The 21,341-nt window shown below is 35.6% G+C and overlaps 1 protein-coding gene across 7 annotated transcripts in view; it reads left to right on the forward strand.

The window, feature by feature from the left end:
- LOC105209843 (uncharacterized) overlaps window positions 1–21,341 on the forward strand; it is a 34,606-nt gene that overhangs the window by 5,317 nt on the left and 7,948 nt on the right. For 4 of the 7 annotated variants that reach the window (XM_054235202.1, XM_054235203.1, XM_054235201.1 and 1 more), the window contains exons 3-10: window positions 14,304–14,439; window positions 14,515–14,756; window positions 14,958–15,112; window positions 16,084–16,251; window positions 16,331–16,572; window positions 16,654–17,069; window positions 17,262–17,362; window positions 17,430–21,298. In XM_054235202.1, coding sequence (XP_054091177.1) covers window positions 14,304–14,439; window positions 14,515–14,756; window positions 14,958–15,112; window positions 16,084–16,251; window positions 16,331–16,572; window positions 16,654–17,069; window positions 17,262–17,362; window positions 17,430–21,298 — 5,329 coding nt within the window. The remainder of the gene's footprint in view (window positions 1–14,303; window positions 14,440–14,514; window positions 14,757–14,957; window positions 15,113–16,083; window positions 16,252–16,330; window positions 16,573–16,653; window positions 17,070–17,261; window positions 17,363–17,429; window positions 21,299–21,341) is intronic. The other 3 variants (XM_054235206.1, XM_054235207.1, XM_054235205.1) reach the window with 3 other exon arrangements.

The raw sequence follows: 21,341 nt of genomic DNA on the forward strand, positions 1-21,341 counted from the left end.
ATCTATGGTTTCGTTTCTTATCTTTTTAAATTGATTTTACCTACTACAGTAGTTTTCCGAAATAACGAACACATTAATTGCCAGGCCTGTTCGTTACATCGAATTTTTCGTTAATTCGAGTACTCACTTAGAGGTATGTTTTTCAAATGAGTTAAATACCCGTAAATTGCAGTTTAATAAATTGTTTTATTAATTATTTGTTAAAAAATGAAAAACCATATCAAAACAATTAAAATCCAATAAATTCTTCCAAAGTGGAATAATTCTGACAATTACATTTCTATTTGGTGCTGATCAATAATTTTAATTTTTTTTTATGAAATCCAAAAATTTTTTATTTTGCAAATTAATTTTGAATTTTTTTTCAAGTTTTATTTTTAATTCTGAATCGATGTTTTTCTTCATATGTCTTCTTCATGTTGTTCGTTAAACCGAGTACTTACAAATCTCCAATGTTCGTTATTTATGGTAATCAATGTAACAAATTTGCTTGTTCGATATAAGTGGTTTTCCTTAAAACGAACATTCGTTATTTCGGAAAACTACTGTATTTCACTCTTTTTATTGTCTCAATTTGCCCTCTTTCCCAAATTGTGCTTAAAAAACACAGCTCATATAATTACTGAGAAAAAAATATTTGGAAAATAATTGTTTACCGTTTATTATTTACTTATACTATTCATTTACTGTTGAAAGATTGAAATAGATTGTAAATGATAAGCAGTCGATGACAGCCAAACAACTCAGTTCTCATGAAAATCATTTTTATATACAAAAAAAAAAAACACTCATATAGTATAGGTTTCGCACCGTTATCAAGCGTTATAAAGCGAATGTTTTTTATATTTTTATTTACTGAATTGTTTTATCATATTGCATGTGTATTTATTTTTTCGTGAACCACTTATTTCAAGTTCATTGAAAAATGATTAATAAAACAACTAAACTGAACAACTTATGTGCTTATATGTATATAAAGTTTATATGTGGACCCCTTTGAGTGTAAAAGTTTATGTGATTTTATTATATTATTAATATGATCAACCATATACTTCTATACCGACTTCTAATTGATAAGATTAAAAAGTTCGATTGTAATTTTTCTCCTTCAATCAATCATTTTTAATTTGTATTGCAATATGAACGAAATTACTTATAAATAGTGCCCGTAAACATGTAAGTACTTAAATCGTTCATTATTGAGGAAAGCTTAGGGTTTCACAACTGCTACTTGGCACAAATAATGTATTTAATTTTCAATGACAATTTTTGCATTTTATTGAATTAATGAATTTTAATAACTTACATTCTTAAAATAATTAATTTTGCAAAGTTTAGTATTTATGGCGAAAAAATATAACAGGGTGGTTCGTTATTCGAGTTTTTAAAATAAAATAAAAACTTCTAACAATGAAATTATTTTGTTCCTTAAATTATTTATGGTTCTTTAAAGTTTTATACACATTATCTTTTCTTTAGCAATTACCAAAACTTTTATTTATTATTTTTTTTAACTGTTTTACGTTGTAATTTTTTTATATATTCGATATTTTAATATAATAAATACTAATAGTATCAATTATTTTTCTTTAAAATTTATTTATATATTCTTAAGGCTTTTTCATACCATCTTTTTAAGTTGGACACTCATGTTCATGGAATAGTGTCTTCTATTGTTTACTTCTTTTTCATGAATATTATCAAACTCTCTGCTATAATAAGTACAGTTGATCTCCTTTTTGCACGGTTAACGTGCAAAAAAATCAAATTTTTATATAAAACTCACTATTGGGACCAATTTAAGAAAAAAATCGTGCAAAAAATAGAAAACGTGTAAAAAATATCTAATTTTACATGAAATTCTATCTATTCGCTCAGTGAGAATTTTCACTGTTGTTGTTGTTATAGACTTCTGGTATTATATATATGTACATATTACTGTTAGAAGGAACAAACAACAACTATTCTGGGAATGGTAAAAAAATAATACTTTTCAAAGTTCCGTCATTAATCGCTGTGTCTTCTTTTTTCTTACTTCTTCATACAGCTTCATTTATTTGTTTACGTATTGAAATTGTTGCAACCTTTTCACTGGCTTTCGAATCTAAGATTTGTATTTTTTATTTTAAACCTAATTTAGAATTTATTAATAAATTCTATTAACAGCAATGGATTTGTGACGTATTGACGGATGGAATTTTGATTTTATTGCAAAAAAGTATACAATTAAAATAAAAAATCCGTGCAAAAAAAACCGTGTAAAAAGGAGATCAACTGTAACTGCAATTGGGATAAACGGAAAAAAGTTAATTACAGTATACTCTCGAAAAGTAAATCAATTGGTATTTTGGGTAATTTACTTTTTCGAATAATTTACTTTTCCAAATATATACCTAAATTATCTGTTTTTATAATATTAAATGCATTTTTAAACTTAAAAAATTCATTCATTTATTTGCTTTAATAAAACATATGGGTTTACATGAAAAACATAATTACATTTACATACATACATACATACATATGAATTTACTATGAAGAGAAAAAATCTTGAATATTCTTTTGTTTTTTTTTTTCTTTTTTTATTCTATATTTTCTAATCATTTTTGTACGACAATTCCAAAAGTCTGACACCTGATTTGCATCGTTTTCAATTTTAAACCAGTGGATCAAGTAGGAGAGTTTATTTACTAAAAAGACGCGATAAACAAGAGAGTAAGTGTTTTTGCAACATCGTAAAAAACGCTGCTTGCTTCGTTTCGAATTTTTTATGACACTCTCTGAAAAGTAAATTAAAAAATTTACTTTTTCGAGGTGCATGTGTAATCTTAAAGGTGATTAACTTTTCCGCGATTATTTACTTTCTGAGAATTTTCTTTTCGAGAGTATACTGTACATATTTTCTTTCCTAAAAAATATTCATCATATCATAGAGTAATGAAAAATAAGCCTACGTATAAGAATATGCACCGTAAATGGTTTCATTTACAATAATCCTTTTATGTATTCCGCATTTAAATTGCGAATGTTCATGTTTACTTTATTCATTTATTTGTATAAATTCATACTTTTTTGCTGCTTATCTTTATTTAACGCTCTTATATGCCATCTTTATATCGGGCTTTCATTATCACTTTTTTTAGTTTATACTTAATTTGAATTTTTTGCTGAGTCGAAAAATCCAAATGTAGTCATAGCCGTCTTTATCGTTATTCACACGACGGAGACACAAAAAAAAAAAAACAAAAAAACTCGGCAAAGGTCTTTCGAAAGCGCTAGCTGTGTGTTCTTGGCTGCTCTTAACGTAAGTCGTGACCTGCTGAAATTGCTCATTGTCAGAATTGGGAAGTGCCACTGTACATCTTGTTGTTGTATCAGCAATTGTACACATTTTTCTATTTATTTATTTTTATTTTTTATTATTCTTTGTTTGTTTTATTCATTTTGGCATGTGTTGGCTGGCAGTGCTTTTACTTCCTTTCCATGCTTTGCTGCGATTACATTTCAGGCTACTCCACTTCATTTGGAACAATATTCACAAAGTTATTTTTTTTTTTGTCTTTCATTTCCAGCTCTTTTGGTTTGGTTGATATTTATTTTTATTATTTTTTTGTTTTTACATTTTTGTTGTTTCTGAAACTTCTGCCGTCTTAAAGTCGATTTGCTTAGTTTGGTTTTATTCGTTCTCCAAAGTCGTATGTTGATATTTGCGTTATTGTTTCTGCTTTTGGCAGTTCATAGCCTCCAGTTCAGTTCATGCGGTTTGTTGCTTGGTGAAGCGTTTATCATCTTTGTTCTTCAACGGTACGTAGTCGGTGTATGCTTTTTAGTGCTTCACACAATCTTACTGTCTCTGGAATACAATATACGTGGGTGTAAAGTGAAATTATTTGCACGTTTGGCTCTGTGGTTTCACTTATTGGCAATTTTTAGTATTTTTGTACGTCAAAATCTGGGTTTGGTGTCGCCTTAGCTTAAAAATTGTTGGGTTTCTGACTGTAGAAATGTTGAAATCGCTTTCAGTGTAGTTTATTTATGTAGATTTTAAATATGAAAACATCAAGTTAACATTGATGATGATTTGGCCAAATTTTCTAACTGCGAACTAGTTACTAATTTGAAGTTTCTCGTTCTCTAAATTCGTTCATATCGCCACAGCGAGTATTCGATCTTGAGCGGCTATTTTTTCACCTTGCCAAGTTTCTCGTCTATAATACTTTTACCCGGTAACAAAAAATAGTTAATAGTTCTCCATGTTTTTGTTGATACGATCTCGAAAATTTTATTAACTATATACGAAATAACCTATGTATGTATCTACGTATGATTAATCATATGTACATTCACACTTGCTTTTACACACTTTTAGGAGTATGTATGTTTGTAAATTTCGAGGTATATTTATATAGTCGTTAACATAGCTACAAATGGGTTTATTGTTTATTTTTTTCTTCGTCCGTTTTGTGTTTCTCTTTTCTACAAGTCGCCGATTGATTAACTTATTCAAACTTTGTTCGCTACATTTCACAGATAAGACGTTTGAAGGCATGAAGTCTACTAATTGCTACTACAATTATTTATTTTCAATATAAAAAAATTAATTCTCAACTTATTAGTAATATTAAAACCATTTATTGCGCGCACAATTTGTAATGGCTAATTACGATTATGTACTTGTATAACGGATCTAATTTACTAAACTAAAACGTGCCTTCTGGTTTCGTTAGTAGTTCTGGTTGCCTCATTGTCTAGCTACTTTAGTTCGTAAAGAAATAAAAAATATTCTATCTCTTATATAACTTATCTTTTTCCATCGCCAATTATTATTTTTTCTGTAAAATTATCTAAGATTTTATTCACAAAACAAATAATAATACCATTGTACTTTCCTTTATTCATACATACTCATATACTATATGCATCACTACAGCAAAGTTCTCTTACTGTGCGCCTTAAGACAGCTGTTTGCCCGATAGTCAGCAGTCTACAGAGTCTAGACAATAGGTGATATGTTTCTTTTCTTTTTTTTTCAAAAGAAACAAGTCAAGCATATAGATAAAAAAAATGCTGAAATTTGAAAACGTAGGCGCAAAAATTATTCGGCTAACAAATAAACTCAATATATTCGTTCCCCAGTGTATTGTGTTGAGGAGCACATAGCATATGTGAAGCCAATGGTTTGCAAAAAATAATAATAAATTTGTATAGCTATAAATCCAAATGTATGTAGTTGTTGTTACGATTTTTTGTTCTTGGTTTTTTTTTGCTAAATTTGATTGCTATCAGACAAGTTCTTAATGTATATTTGCTTAAGTGTTGTTTTTTGTTCAAGATGTTTTTTTTTTGTTGACACTCCTCTTTACTATTTTTTTATTATACTTAATTTTTTGTGTATGTTTTAGATTTATAATATTTTTCTTTTATTTTATTTTTTAATATTTTATGACTATGTACTAGGCAACTAAAGCTCAGCTGATTTCAAGTAGTAAACCGATTTTTTTTTTGGGAAAATTTAGATTGTATATATTCGCATAATAGATTCAATTAAATACATCATAAACCACTTATTTTTAAGAGAAGTAGTTAAGAATGGTATTCTTTTTACCCAGAAAGTAATCCCTTATCAATTTTTCATTATAAATCTATATTGAGAAATCGTTGAAATAATTATATGCTGAAAGCATCGTTTCAGAACATAAGTAAATATTATCAATATTTAAGTGCATTAAAAATTATTAATTTTTGCATCCCTAAGACTTGATGAAAAATATGTAAATAGTTACAAAATCACTTTGCTGTAAACTACTCCTTGCACAAGATTTTTTTGTAGTAAGTATCTCATAGAGTCCCCAAATATTTGTTTATTTCCGCATATATTTTTCTTTGTATGCTCAGTAATTATTTATTCGTAGGAGTGGTTCGCCAATATCTGTCACATCATATTACGTGCTCGCATTTGCATCTCTGCCTTTATCTTCATTATTCATTTATCAAATGAATTAACTTTATGATCAAATAATTTATTCACCATAAAATACATATATAAATCCATTTAGTGTTATGTTTGAAAAAAAAATTGAGATTAAACAACAAAAAGCGTTAAGTTTGAATAAAAAATTATGTGAAATAATAATTTCTACGAATTTTGTTTATGATTTTTGCGGTCAATTCGATAAAGATATGAATTCAAAGATTACACATAGATAGATAGTCGGGGATTCGGAGGAAATCATTCAAAGTAAATATGTACATATCGCTCATTTACTTGAATAGTGTCATAACTCAAAAAACACGATTTTTCAGTTGAGTATGCAGAAATGTGTGCAATTTCATCATCCATATTGTATAAAAATTTCATTTCGCTGCGTAGGAAAATAAACCGTGATATAAGAATGTGCCGTTATTAAACTTGTTATGTTGCATTAGTTTTTAACCACAATAACGACACATTTCAGTTGTGCCAGAATTAGTTATATTTTTTTTTACGAAATAACGACATATTTTGTGTTCCAACACATAATGTGAAAAGGTGAATTTGATTTTATTTTCAGAAAGAACGACACATTTTGTATTACAACGATATTGGTGAAAAATTAATTAAATTAACACTATTCAAGTAAATGAGCGATATGTACAAAGATATTAAGGGAGAATGGAGAGGCGGTACAAATTATAGAACTTTGATATATTTACATATATTTAATTCATTTGTGATGTATTCGAATGAAAATTGATCTTTGAAATCATGGATTTCATTCATAATATATTTTAGAATTACCAAAATTGTTTTGTACAAGAACTTTATGTAAGGTTTAAAAAATAAAGTAACAGACACAGCCTTCGGATATCTGAATATAGAAATTGTGAAATGTTTTTGCATTCACGCGATTTCTAGCTAATCTTTCAAACAAGCATATATGTGTACATTAGGGTGGGTCAATTTGTATGGAGCAAAAAAAAAAAATGCACCAAGCGGTTATCAAAATCGCAAACTACGATGAATTCTAAGAAAATTTGCCCAAGAAACCATGGGTCTAAAATCAAAATGGAGCTTCCGGTTTTTAACGAGAAACTTTTAATTTTGTTTTTTTTTATATGTTACCTATCCACCCATAAAAATTAAAATAATCTATAATATAAAAATGTATCGCAAAATGTGTTGCTAAGCGCATAACTCGAGAACCGCTAAACCGATTTCGCAAATTTTTTGTTTAGAATGTTTTTAGAGATCCCGGGATGGTTCTTACGGAGAGAAAAATTAGAAAAATTGACTGAAAAAGTCTTAAATCCACAATTTTCTAATCACCCAAAATTATAAAAAAAAAAAACAAAACAAAAAATAATAATATTTCGAAAGTTGTCATTGTTGCTTTGTTAAAATATTTTTATCATTGTTCAATTGTATAAGGCTGTGTCGATAGCCGAAAACAATTTGTAATAAGTAGGGAAAGGCAACCGAACATTTTATACTCTCGGAATTTATTGATGTAATTTTATTACACACAATTTGAAATAAAGTCCAATAGAATAACGAAAATCAGCATATATAGTATATGAGGGTTGAAGTAATTCCTGAACCGATTTCACTCATTTTCAACGCCCAGTTATAATGGGAATAGGGGCAACTTGGCACTATAACTATATATATAATATAACTATATACTATAAAGAAGATTTTCCAGATATTCAAGTCGCTGGAGGTACTGCACAGGACTTTAAAAGATTTACGCGACAATGAAAATATTTTTGGTGAAGCCATGATTCTGTTGGCAGGTGATTTTCGCCAGACTATTCCTGGATCAACTGTTGCTGACGAACTAATCACATTCCTAAAATCATCTAATTTGTGGCGACACATAAAGAATCGCAAACATAACAATACAACAAATAACATACGAGTGTTTTTCCAACAATATCATGCTGCGATTGTAGAAATAGTTGAAAATGGTAGCGACGCAGTTGATACCTCGATGGATTAATAACATTTTTAACGGGTTTCTGTCACTTCATGGCCTCGAAAGAGGATCTTATTCATTGTGTTTTTCCTGACATGAAACCATAATATAATAAACATAAATGGCTGATTGAATGACCTATATTGGTGGTAAAAAAACAAGGATCTCTTTGATCTTGATTAGAATTTCGTTAAAGAAGAGTTTACACAAATTGCTGGACAATCCCCACACACTTGCAATTAAAAGTAGTGTGAGTTGTCATCATGCTGCGTAACATAAATCAACATCAAATTTTGCAAAAGAACAAGACTGGCTCTGAAGAAGGTAATCAATATCGTCACTAAAGCCAAGATAAAGCCAACTATGAAATTTGGTCATTTGTTACTTTCTCCAATATACGATTAAAAATCAAAGTTATACAAATTATAATGATTTACGCTTAACACAGATCTACAATAATGTCTATCAATTAGAGCTCTTGGTATTCGACTAATCGACTAACCGAATTAACCGAATAGGGCATTATTCGAATAATAATATTCGGTTTGCACTATTCGGATGGTCGTCAGTCATCGATTATTCGGTTAACCGCTCATTTTCGACTATTCGGTTAACCGTTCGTTGTCGACTATTCGAATAGTGCAAGTTCAATAATTTTCTTTTTTTTATTGAAAAAAGGGAAACATTAAAACTAACGACTAACTTGCTTTGCAAAAAATAACAATGATTTCACGGGAACCATTAAGTAATGACATAATTGCGATAAATTTCACATTGCGATTAATCGAATAGTACTAACCGGTTAAGCCGGATATTCGAATAATCGGTTTTCAGGTTAATCGAATAATTTTAAGAGCCCTACTATTAATCATTTTAAAATTTATCGGCTATAACGTTTTCGTCTTTAAGAATTTTTTCTCTGCATTGAAAAACGTGTGGCCGGGTCTGCTAGTAATAAATAAAATTTCAAACTTTAATAGCTTTAATCTTCCGTGAAATCGTATTGCAGTTAACAATTTCAGTTTATATCTATATATAAAGCAAAAACTTAACTGTTAAGGGCCAAACAAAATATAATATACTTCTAAAGTTCACAATTAATAAGTTTTAAGGTCTTGTTTGCTGTCCATCCTAGATGTTGCGTTTCGACTTGCAACCGTGACTGCCATAACACCATCACGATTTTTTTCTATAGTTCGACGTGAAACGCTAGTCAGCAGTTGCACAAAGCGCTCGGTTCCTTGAATATGTGGAGGAATTTATGGATCCGGAAGTGGAGGGTTGTCAAATTTTATGTATTCGAGCAAATGGTCATAGGATATGTTTTTCAGTGAAAGGCGGCTCCGACAAAATGCTATTGTTATCTAAGTTTATCATCTCATCATAATCAGTGCAGTCAAAATTTATAGTTGGTTTTTTGTAAGCTCTTACAAAATTTTAGTACAAAAATCTTAGTACAAATCTTAGCACATAATTTTTTTTGTAGCCCTCTGGCGCACTTCCTTTCTGGCATCAAAAAGCATTGTTAGTAGAACATTTTCTGAATGTGCAAAATATGAGTTTTTTTTTCATAATCTCACCTAACTAGGTACAATCTAAAATGTGTACCAAATTTACACGAAATCGATAAAGTAGTTCCAGAGATTTACATATGCACTCAAAAGTGGGCGGTGACATGCCAAAATTTTCATATAGTCGGATTTCTGGCTGCAATACAACACCGAATACCAAACTCAAGAAGTTTCCCTTCAACAGTTATTAAAATTTCTGTCCTTTAATGTTTTCAAAAATTATCGTTATATGGCAGGTGGGTGTGGTTTTTGTCCGCTTTTGATAATTTTCCAAATATAGCTTACATAGGCAGAATTTGAAAAAAATCGGAGAGATATACATATGAACTCATAAGTGAGCAGTGCCACGCCCCCTATAAAAAATTTCTGTACTGTCGAATTTTCTGCTTAAATACAAAATCACATACCAAATTTGAGCAAATTAGCTTCGATATCTACAAAACAAGCAAACAAACGACAGTGGAATAGGAATTGGATTTTTTTTTACAAAATACAATGTACAAAAGTTTCTCGTTAAAAACCGGTAGATCGATTTTCTTATTAGACCCATGGTTTCTTGGCCAAATTTTCTTAGAATTCATCGTAGTTTACGATTTTGATAACCGCTTTGTTAACCCTGGCTAACCAATGTTAGTCGTTTCGACTAACATTGTTTCTTTTTGCTCTCGCAATTTTTTTACTTTTTATCTATCGTCCTCTCATTTAATATTGTGACAGTTGATTCATTTGCAAAGCTACTGCCGATGAACACAGTCAGGTTGTGTGGATTAGCTGAAGGGTATGTATGTGTTTGTAAAAGTAAGGTAGTCGTTACGACTAACATTGGGTTTAGTGCAAAATTTTTTAGCTGCACATAGAATATCTACCGATGAAATTGAGAGAATTTTGGATCTTTCCGATGATGAAGAAGAAGATTTCAGTGCTTCCGAAAGCGAGTACGCACCAAGTCCATCCGAAGAAATGATGCAGGGAAGTTCGTCAGATGAAGCAGTAGATAGTGATGGTTATGAAGGCAGTGATCACAATCTGGAAGGCAGCAATGAAGAAAGCAGTAATAGTCCTACTCAACCGACTCACAAAAATATTATACCTTTTTCAAAAAACATTTTACGTTGTATGAATAAACACAAATGGACGAAATTTGCGCCTTCTGCCCATATCAAAAACACCGCATGACGAAGACAGTATGCACAAAATGCGGCAAAAGTACCTGTAGTGAGCACAAAGTTGAGCTTTGTGCCTTCTGTGCAAAATAATGATTTAAAAGTTTTTTTCTAGTTTAGTTACTTAAAGTAATGCTTTAATTGTATAACGACAGAAAGCCTTTTATGTTTTTAAGTTATGTTCTATATTTTTTTTCTTAGTACCATGTGATACTACTAAGACTGAATAAGAGTAGCAAGAAATTTTATACCAAAATTAATCAAAAATAAACTAAATATGAATGATTTTTTATTTTTAAAAACAAAAAACTGTATTATTTTCTTCTTTTGATATTTTTTATAATATTTAATGAAGAACCGGTTCCATAGAATCGATTTTTAGGGTACATTAGTCGAATCGACTAACATTGGTTATAACGCATAAAAAATATGATTGGTTATGCAGGGTTAAGAAAAAAATTGACCCACTCTAGTGCACATACCATGTATGTACATCTGTATGTATACATAAAATGTACATATGTATGAATTTTGAAAGCGGCAATTTGAATCACAAAAATTCATTATAATATAATTAGCACATTTCATTTGGTTCATTACTGATAATTTATGCAGATCAATTCAAGTATATACAGTGTTGGCAAAAATAATAGCGGAGATAGGGACAAGGCAATTGCATACTATGTTTTTAAATTATTGGAATAAAAAGAAAAATTGTACGGTTCAGTGTTAATGTGTTGTTAATTTTCTATATTAAATATCACGAGGGGTAGCTTAATAATAAATAACACACATTTAAGAAGGCGGTTTTATTAAAACATTCAATTTGTCAAAAAGGTGTAAAATATAGATTTATACACAGTTTTATTTAATCACTTCGCATAAAGTTTTATTTAATTGCGTTAAAACACGTATTCTGTGATTTTGTATGTTGCAGTTTGCTATTGTTTGGCTTTTGACGTTTGTATCCAGGCCTTTGTTACATGATTTATGCAATCTATGAGTGTAATATCATATGTTTTTGTTCGCCTCCATACGATAAAGAGGGACTCTTAAAATTTTGCCTCGATAGTAAAATTTTAACTTTTATATTATGTCCTAGTTGTTGTTGTTGTTGTTGTTGTTGTAGCGGCATAAAACATTCCCCAAATAATTTTGAGGAATGCCGGATAAAAATCCGGTTCCGTTCCGGTTACGTAGAACCGACTGTCGTGGGAACGGATTTAGTAAATTATGTCCTAGTCGATAAGTTTGATTTATGGCAGGAAATTTGTTTGAAATTTGACTTCCATTGGCAATTCTATAGTTCGAGTTATGGTTCATGGTATGGTATATGGTATGGTCCAAAGTCCTTTGTCTCCATTTTTCCATCTATTATCAGCAAAATATAACAATAAATATTCATCCGCAAATTAGGTTCTGTAACTAATATTCTTTCTAACACTGTGTATCTTGCAAAAATTAGCTAAATATCTAAACAAATATGTATATATGTATGTATAAATGTATACATATATGCATGTATTTGTATCTTGCAGAAATGTGTAATTAAACTAATTTAATAACGTAAACATAACCTAAAAGGACACACTATGCTGCTGTTGTCAAGCCTTGCTGTCATGAAATAAATAATCTATATCCTTATTTAAATAAGTATATTGTTGTTAATGAACTATTTTAACAATTTCGTTTGTTTTTATTCTAACATTAAACGTAGTCTCAATACCTTACCAACTCTTTACTCCCTATGCGCCTCAGAATTCCATCATCTCCAAAATTAATTGTTAGAGTAATACTCTGCGCTTGTTAACAAAATATAATTGCCATTATCCAAACTTCCGGCACTACACGCACCACCCGCCGCCGGCGCTGACGAAAGTCTCAAATGCTCAACGATCGATCGTCTATAATGAAATTGGCGCGCGAGTATTTATCTACTTTTCTATTTTATAAAAACTCGGCGCATTTCCATGTGAAAGGCGGCGGAGGTGGCTGCGGCGTGACATGAAAGTGAACATGTGCATAATAAATGTAACAAATTTATACACATATCAACATGCATTTGCGATTATTTTACAAACATATGTTTCGTACAAATGCAGTAAAGCGTATTCGCGTAATGTTTATGGCATATTCGTTCGCACATTTTGACGTCGATTTCGCCGTTTTGCTGTTAGTTAGTGTAGCGTGCTTGACAACATGTGATGAGTGTGATGAATTGTTGTTGTTTTAGTTTATTCATTTCATGTCTTTCGGTGTAATTTGCACGCATCAAGTTGGAATATGTACCTGTGTGAGTGTGTGTTTGTCTGTTTGTGTGTGCAAGTAATGATTCATTATCATTTTATTGCCCTTTGGCTGCTCTGATGCTAGTATTGCTTAGTATTGCTTTTATACAATTTTGTATTTGCTTAGATAACAGTCGTAATAAAATGACAAGGTTTAAACAATACTCTCAGTATTGGTTTCATTTACTGATTACCGCGAACCGAATGTGTATATATTTATTTCCGATTTCGTTAACTTGTGTATGATTTTATGAAATATACTGAAATTTGTTTCTCTCATACATACCGCTTGTATGCGCAGTATTTAAGTAGCGAAAATATGAGATTATTTCGAAATTTATTATTATGAAATAAAACATAAAGGAAAATAAAATATCGCATAAAATTATTGGTGGTGTTATGACCTTGGCAGAATAGAAACACTTGACTCATTCCATACCCGTTTACCCTCATTAATAACCCGTTTTTTATGAATTTTCCCTAAAACTATGACCATCCATATTTATTATATAAAGGGTTTTTAAAAGGGATATTACAAAAGAAGAATAGGGACAGCAAACGACGTCATATTTTCCCCCGCATTTTTGACTTTTCTCTTCAGTAAGGTTTGCCATTTCATCATGGAAAGATATACGATCCAACAAGCAGTAATTCACACGTACCCCATGAGTCATCATTGCAACCGCCCAAAAAAAAATACGGTTTGGTGCGGTTTATGGGCTGGCGATGTCATTGGGCCGTACCTCTTCCGCGACGATCAACACCGGCACGTTACTGTGAATAGGAATATGATTTTTGGCCCGAATGTGGGATGATGTGGACTTGGACAATATGTGGTTCCAACAGGACGGCGCCTGTTGAAAACCGTCGAAAATTCTATTCAGCTGTGGACTGTGGGGAAATCGAGTTCCAAACATAATGGTATCGAATGTACTTTCAAGGGAATAAAGAATTTCTTGGATATCTTAGCTAGCTTTTGTAGCGCTCTTAATGAAAACCCCCTTATTATAATACTTATAAATATTTGGTATAAATTTTCAGTCGAAACACCAAAAGCTTCTTTTGGTATTAAATGACTCGGAGAGCTCCTTCTGGATTTGGTAGTTTCGTTAATGTATTTTTAAAGTCGGTACAAAATTCGAATGTAAAGACGGTTATAGCGTATATTTAAGGATTCTTAACGATGTAAAGTCACAAATTTTGGTTTAAAACTTTAAAACTTTATCTTCACCAATATTTTAAAAGAATCGAATTACACAAAAGTACTATCTACCATGTTGGAGTAATTATATAAAAATTAAAATCGTTATTTTTTAAATATTCCAGGAGCACCATTTGCAGCGCGCAATATGTACTGGTCTCATTATACCAACTCCAGAGGTTTTTTCCACCGATCAGGAAGCCTACGATCGCATGTATCCGCCAAATTACAAAATGCCGCGTCAACTGATACACATGCAACGTGAGTACAATAAATTAATTTCCATCAAAAAAAGAAATAAAATTCTAAACCTTTTTGAAAACACTCGCATTACAGCGTTGGGCCTCGAACAAGATGTGCCAGATTACGACATGGATAGCAGCGATGAGATTTGGATTGGCCAACAGAGTCGTCGCCTCGATCTGACACCACTGAAGTTTGAGCAGATGATGGATCGGCTAGAGAAGAGTTCAGGGCAAATGGTCGTTAAGCTGAATGAGGCGAAAGCATTGCTTAAACAGGACGATGAAGTCAGCATAGCCGTTTACGACTATTGGCTTAATAAACGCTTAAAAATGGTAATAATCCTTATTAAAATACTCGAAAAAAACGTAATAATAATTGAGAAGAAAAAAAGAATGTGCCGATTCATAAAGACGCACAATTTTTATAAAAAGTATTGATTTAAATTAAATTTGAAAAAAATAAGAGAAATTGTTAAACATGTTTGAAAAAATGTAACAACAAATTTTGCTAAATTAAAACTTGAAATAATACAGCAACATCCGCTGATACTGACTGTGAAAACGGAGAATCGTCCGGGCGCATCTTCGAACAATCCGTACTTAGCGTTTCGCCGACGCACCGAAAAGATGCAAACGCGAAAGAATCGCAAAAACGATGAAACGTCCTATGAGAAGATGCTCAAGCTGAGGTGCGTACGAATAAAACTATATGGGACAGTGTGACTACCTATTATTTTTTCTTTGACTGTTTGCTTTTAATTTCTAATAAAATGAAGTAAATGTAGTTTGCTGTAGTACAGTAACTGTTGTTTACTAAACATTTCGGGGTAATACGAGTGCAAGCGTAAACGCCGTTTATGAGTGTAATTAAAAGTAAAGTAGTAGTAATTAACAGTAGTGTATATAAAAACAGCAGTACTTTGAGTTTGTAGTTTGCGATCTGATATAAGTGTATCTATATAGTATCATTTGCATAAAGCTGGAAAATATTTTGATATGTGGGGAAAAATTAGGTCAAATTTTAAAGCGTTCTTAAAGAAAAATATGTTTATTAATAAGTGCATAACAGAAACAGTTTCAAGATTTTCTAGCCGAATAAAGCAATATTGGTTTATAGTAAATGTTTTTCACTATACTGTACTATAGTACTAACCTTAATTACATTTTCTCAAATTTATTTATTTTATTGGATTTGGATAAAATCTAAATATAAATATTTCCATTTAAAAGAAAGTAATATAAATTTTAGTTTATCATTCAAGGAACAGAGTGCTTCTTATGAATTAAATAAATATTTTAAGAACTAAAAATATTTCTTCTACTTAAAAATATACAGTTCTATGTATATAGCTGTGATCCATAAGCATTTAGCTTTTTAAGCTTAAAGAATTAAATTTAGTATTATTTAAAACTGAAAGCTTTCCATTGAGTTACAAATATGTGTTTTCTTAAAGACCTACTATTATTTTCGAGTATAATCAGGGCTAGTTTTGCATTTAGAAATTATAACCTAAAAATGTAGGGTCTTGGAGACCACAGCACATACACATCGTAATCCGTACGTATTAGCATTCATTGAGCTTCTAATAGACAGTTTTATTTCTAAAACCAAAAACCGTATTAATTTTCCGCGATGTCATGTATATGTATATCAAATTAGGCGCGACCTGCAACGTGCCACCACCGTGCTGGAGATGGTTAAGCGCCGCGAGAAGACGAAACGTGAGCAATTGCATTTATCTATAGAAATCTTCGAGAAGCGATATCAGCTGCGCGACTTCAGTGGTGCTCTGCTCTCCGAATTGAGTTCTTCTCTGAAGAGTTCCAGGTATGTGTTTACTTTGCTGCATTTCGAATTAGCGACACAACGCTTATTTTGCTTATTCTTTTCTTCGTTTGGCAATTAGCAGGCCAGCGTTTGCCCCATTGTATACGAATCAATACTCACACCATGGATCTGCGACAGGCACCACGTCCGCCGGTGTTGTGTCGGCCAGTGGTGCGACGCATGCTGGTGGCGTCGGCAGTGTACTGGGGCCTGGTGGTTTGCTGGCAGCAGCAGCGGGTGCCAACAATGTGACGCCCGGCAGTGGTGGTCATCTGTATGCGTCGGCTTCGCAGTACCTGAATCCTTCGACACTAACGATTGGTGAGTAACGATTTTATTAGATATCAATGTACAATAATATTAATATTTTTTTTCACCTCCTCCCTACCCCTTCTGTTTTAGATGCAATCAATGCTGGCGCAAATGGTAGTGGTAATCGCAAGGAGAAACGGCCGTACAAGAAGCGGAAACATAAATTGACGCGCGATAAGCAACAGCAGCAGCAACAACAGCAACATCTAACACAACAGCAACAACAACAGTATTTGATGAGTGGCGTTGGCAATGGCAATGGTTTGTCAGCGTCAGCGCTGGGCGGTGCAGGTTCGGCGCTAAGCGCGCAGCATTTGCTGCAACTGCACCGACAGAGCTCATCGCCCGCTGCCAACGAGTCCAATATCGAAACGGAGGAGGAAGAGTTCGGCAGCGGCGGTTTGGGTTGCGGTGGAGGCGGTCATCATGCGCACAAAATGGGCTCCGAGAGCGAGGAGGAGGCACCGTTTGCATTTAGGCGAAAGCAACATTGCGACTATCAGAGGGTGAGCTTTTGCGATGGCTAGAGAGTATGATAATATGTAGTTTATGTATAAATGAGCATAGAGTTGTGGTAGCATGAGCGTGCGCGTACATGTAAGAATTCTGCTAAGATTTTTCTTGTTTTCTTGCGCGAATGGAATACCAATTTTATATTTTCGTTTTGTAATAATTTTTTTAACCATTTTTGTTTATAGCCGCTCGCCCACGATGGCAACTGGCCTTGGGAGTCGAAGGAAGACAACGGTTTTGGTGAGCCGAAATATCGTTTTACGCTGACATCTATCCGACATCCGAGGTGTGTATCATTTCACAACAGACTCTTTCTGATTTAGTTAATTTGGGTGTACCTTCTTCCCTTTTAGACCACGTTGCATTGGTTTCGCCAGACGTCGCATGGGTCGTGGTGGCCGCGTCGTAATGGATCGCATCGCCACAAATTTGGACGATTTCTGGTCGCAGCTGGACTATACGATATTTGAGAGTGATTCCACTTCGGCCGCGTCGAAGTGTGCAAATATGAAGAGAGAACATGTGAAACCCGCCTCACCACCCACAGTTGTTGACCTGCCATTGCCCAACATAACTAACGCAGCCAGCTCAACTTCTGCAATGCCAGCATCACAAATACCCGCCAACACTACGATCAAAGTCGAGCCCGTCGAGGTGCCGTCTGGTGTGCCGTCACCCAAACACGATGCCGCGGCCGCACAAGTTAGCGACGATGATGGCGTCGAGGCAGACTTTGATGACGACGATTATGAGGAAACGCTGTCGCCAGATGTAAATATCTCACGCGATGCCAACTACATTTCGTCGTTGACATTGTTACGACACCGACAACGCCAACGTATGCGGCTGCAACATCGGCGTCGTCGCCGTCGACTGCAGCGTCAGAAGGCCATTGAGGAGGGTGGTAATCCAAGTGCGGATGGCGAGCACACGAAACGACGGCGTTTCAATCATGTCAATGGTGTTGTCGATGCCAAAGCTGCGCCTGTGTCACAAAATGTTGCGACAACAAGAGAGCCATTGCCGCGGCGGTTATTGCATAGTTTGTCCAAATTGATCGATGAGAAGAGCATGAATAGCATAAGTAGTTTCTTGTTGAGTGAACAGGTGAAGCGTGAAAAGTTGAACGGAGACGATGTGTCCGATGAGGTCGTGGTCGATTTAATGCAGCAACAGCAGCAGCAGTGGCCCAATCATCGATCCAATAACAATTTGATGAACTGCAATAACAACAACATTAGCAGTAGTAATATAAATAAGAATGTAGATGTTAGCGATAAATTTAATGTGATAAAAAGCGAAGGCATTAGCCCAGCAACAGCACCGGCGGGGTCATCGTCAGCGTCCACGACAGCCGCATCAGCAGCAGCAGCCGCTATTACCGCCGCAATGACGTCCGCCACAACGGCTGGTTCCATAACGTCCACATCGTCTGCAACAGCCCAACTAACCAAAACTATCAAGCAAGAACTGATAGACTGCACAAGTGGCGGCGCCTCTGCCGATGATTCGAATGAACCGTTGAGTAGCATAAAGAAATCGGCGTCCACAAACAACTCGGAACTGCAGGTGCTGGAGGATGAGGAGAATGTGAACTTGGCACAATTGAGTAGCATAATACGACATACCGTGAAGAAGGAGCCAAACGATAGCACCGATATGGCACAGTCATCAAACAACACAACAACGAAATTCAATTCCATCAATTGTGCGCGTGTCAACATAGACGAGGAGGACACGCTGTCAACGCCGCTAAATCAAATGCCCGATGTTTTACGTCAACAGCATCGGAACAATCAAATGAAGAGTGCACAGCATCGGGTTGAGAATGCTGCCAACAATGGCATTAACGGCATAAATATAATGATCGACAATGACTCAACGACGCAATTCGATGACAACTACGATTACATGGGCAGTCTTTCGCCAACCTCCAGTCAGCGCTTGGACGTTTGCAATGAGCTACTGTCGGAGATACGACGCGATTGGTTGCATTTCCGCCCGAAAACACCGACCGATGAGTTGTCCGATAGTAGCGATTGCAAAATGACGCCAACAGAGCCGCTGGTAGAATGGACGCAACATACGCCAATAGCCGTTGAAATGCTGCGATTGTCATGTGATAATACTGAGTCTCGAAAAAGTAAGCATGCCCACAAAACCGCTGAGTCGACGCTGAGTAATATGTGGGATACACATTCCGACGATGCACTCTTCGTAAGCAGCAGTTTCAAATATGCCGAACTCGAACCGGACACACAGTTACTGCAGACTTACTATGCGCCCGATGTGACGCGCGGCAGTAGCAAGAGTCCCGACGTCGGCGCAGCCGGTAGTTCGAACTCGGCAATTGACTTCAATTTAAGCGGTGATTCGTTGACGGACATAAATCTCTTGGGTGACGGCGATGAAACGGATGAGAATATGCTAGTTAATATATTGAAGGAATGCGACGACATCAAGACGCTGAATCAGGCTACAAACTTTTGGAATGGCATCTTGGAAGGTGAGGCCGAAGTCGACGAAGTGGCAGCAGATGTTGAAACGGACTTGCTGGATTGCATTGACGACAAAACAAAAATCAAGGACGGTAGACGTTCAACACGCACCAAGAGCGGCGGCAAGTGGCGCAGCAGCTGTGCCCCATATGGCGGTACCAGTTTTCACACGACTGATACAAGCAGCACACTACCGGATGATATATTCTTCCAAAAGGTGCAGCCGAAAACCGAGCCCAACGATGCCAGCGATATCACAGCAACCACAGCTTTGCCAACTGCTGATACGACTATTAAGACAGAGCCCGCAGACGAACCGCCCGCAATGCCAGCGCTTGCAACTAGTGCTTTGGTGAGCGCGCAAAAACAGACAACCACTTCGATAGCAACCATGCCCGCGCAAGTATTGCAAAATACGGCAGTGACAGGTGTGAATTTCAACAACAGCAGCGGCGGCGCAGCCAACGTGACCAACGTGCCGCATTTCATTGCGAACAACGTGCAACCACAGCTCATAACAACGAGCGGTGTGGTACACCAACGGCAGCCACAAGCGCAGCTGCATGTGCAGCAACAAATAGTGACGCAGCAACAGCCGCAACAACAACAACAGCATCATCAGACACAGATGCATTTGCAAGAAGTGGCAGCGGTTGGTGACATAATAACGGTGACGTCATCGAATGTGCCTGCATTGCAGCCACAGCAGCAACAACAGCCACAACAACAGCAGCAATTCCAACAAGGGCAGGTGCAACAGCAGCAGCAACATCAAATATTACAGTTACGCCAGCCACGCATACAAAATGTTATGCAACAGTTCCAGCAGCGCCAACAAATACTGCAAATGCAACGTGATTTCCTGTCTGGCAGTCCGGTCATCACGCAATACGTGTCCGCCACACCAACGAATGCCGGCACCACAACCGTCACAACAACGCCACTGCGTCAGCCCACGCTCACACCGATTGGCGCCACAGCGACGGGCAATCATACCATCTATACGACCAGCACAACGGCCGATGGCACCATCATTGGTGGCACCCAAAAAATCTACATACAAAAAGCCACACCCGCATTCACCAGCGGCACGCTAACCGCTGCATCGGCGCAAGTTCCTAATAGCCAAACGTCCACAACACACACAGCGCCCGCATCGGTTATCACGCTGTCCAATGTGAAGTTCGAGAACAATAGTGATGCGTCCAATGCATCCGGTAGTCAGGCGAACACCAACTCGTCGGCGACGTCGAACACGAATATACTAACGATTGATGGCAATGCTGTGACTGCGTCGAGCATGAGTTCAACGGGCTCCGGTGTGAATATAATCAGTACGTCTGGTGGACATCAAATGGCTGTGCATAGTATTAGCGGAGGTGCCGTACAACATTTGACTAATGCCAGCGGCAGTGGTGGCACAGTGCAACACTTGTCATCGTCCGCGTCCACACCACTCATTGTCACAACAACAACCCGCCAAGCGCAACAGCAACAACAACAGCAGCAGCTGGTGCCACAGCAGACGCAGCAGATTGTGTGGCGGCAGATAAGTGGTGGTTCGGCAAATGCGGCAACAAGCGGTGCCACGACGGTGAGTGGTGCTGATGCCGCAGCGGCGATGGCGGCTGCAGCAGCCGCAGCAGGCACGACGGGCAATAAGATTGTGTGGGCCAGTCGACCGGGTCAAAAGCGGCAGCTGAACGGGCCAGATGGTGCGACAGGTGGGTCGATTGTTATAATTTATTTTTTGTTTATTATTTAATG

The sequence above is a fragment of the Zeugodacus cucurbitae genome, chromosome 6 (assembly GCF_028554725.1).
Source record: "Zeugodacus cucurbitae isolate PBARC_wt_2022May chromosome 6, idZeuCucr1.2, whole genome shotgun sequence".
NCBI lineage: Eukaryota > Metazoa > Arthropoda > Insecta > Diptera > Tephritidae > Zeugodacus > Zeugodacus cucurbitae.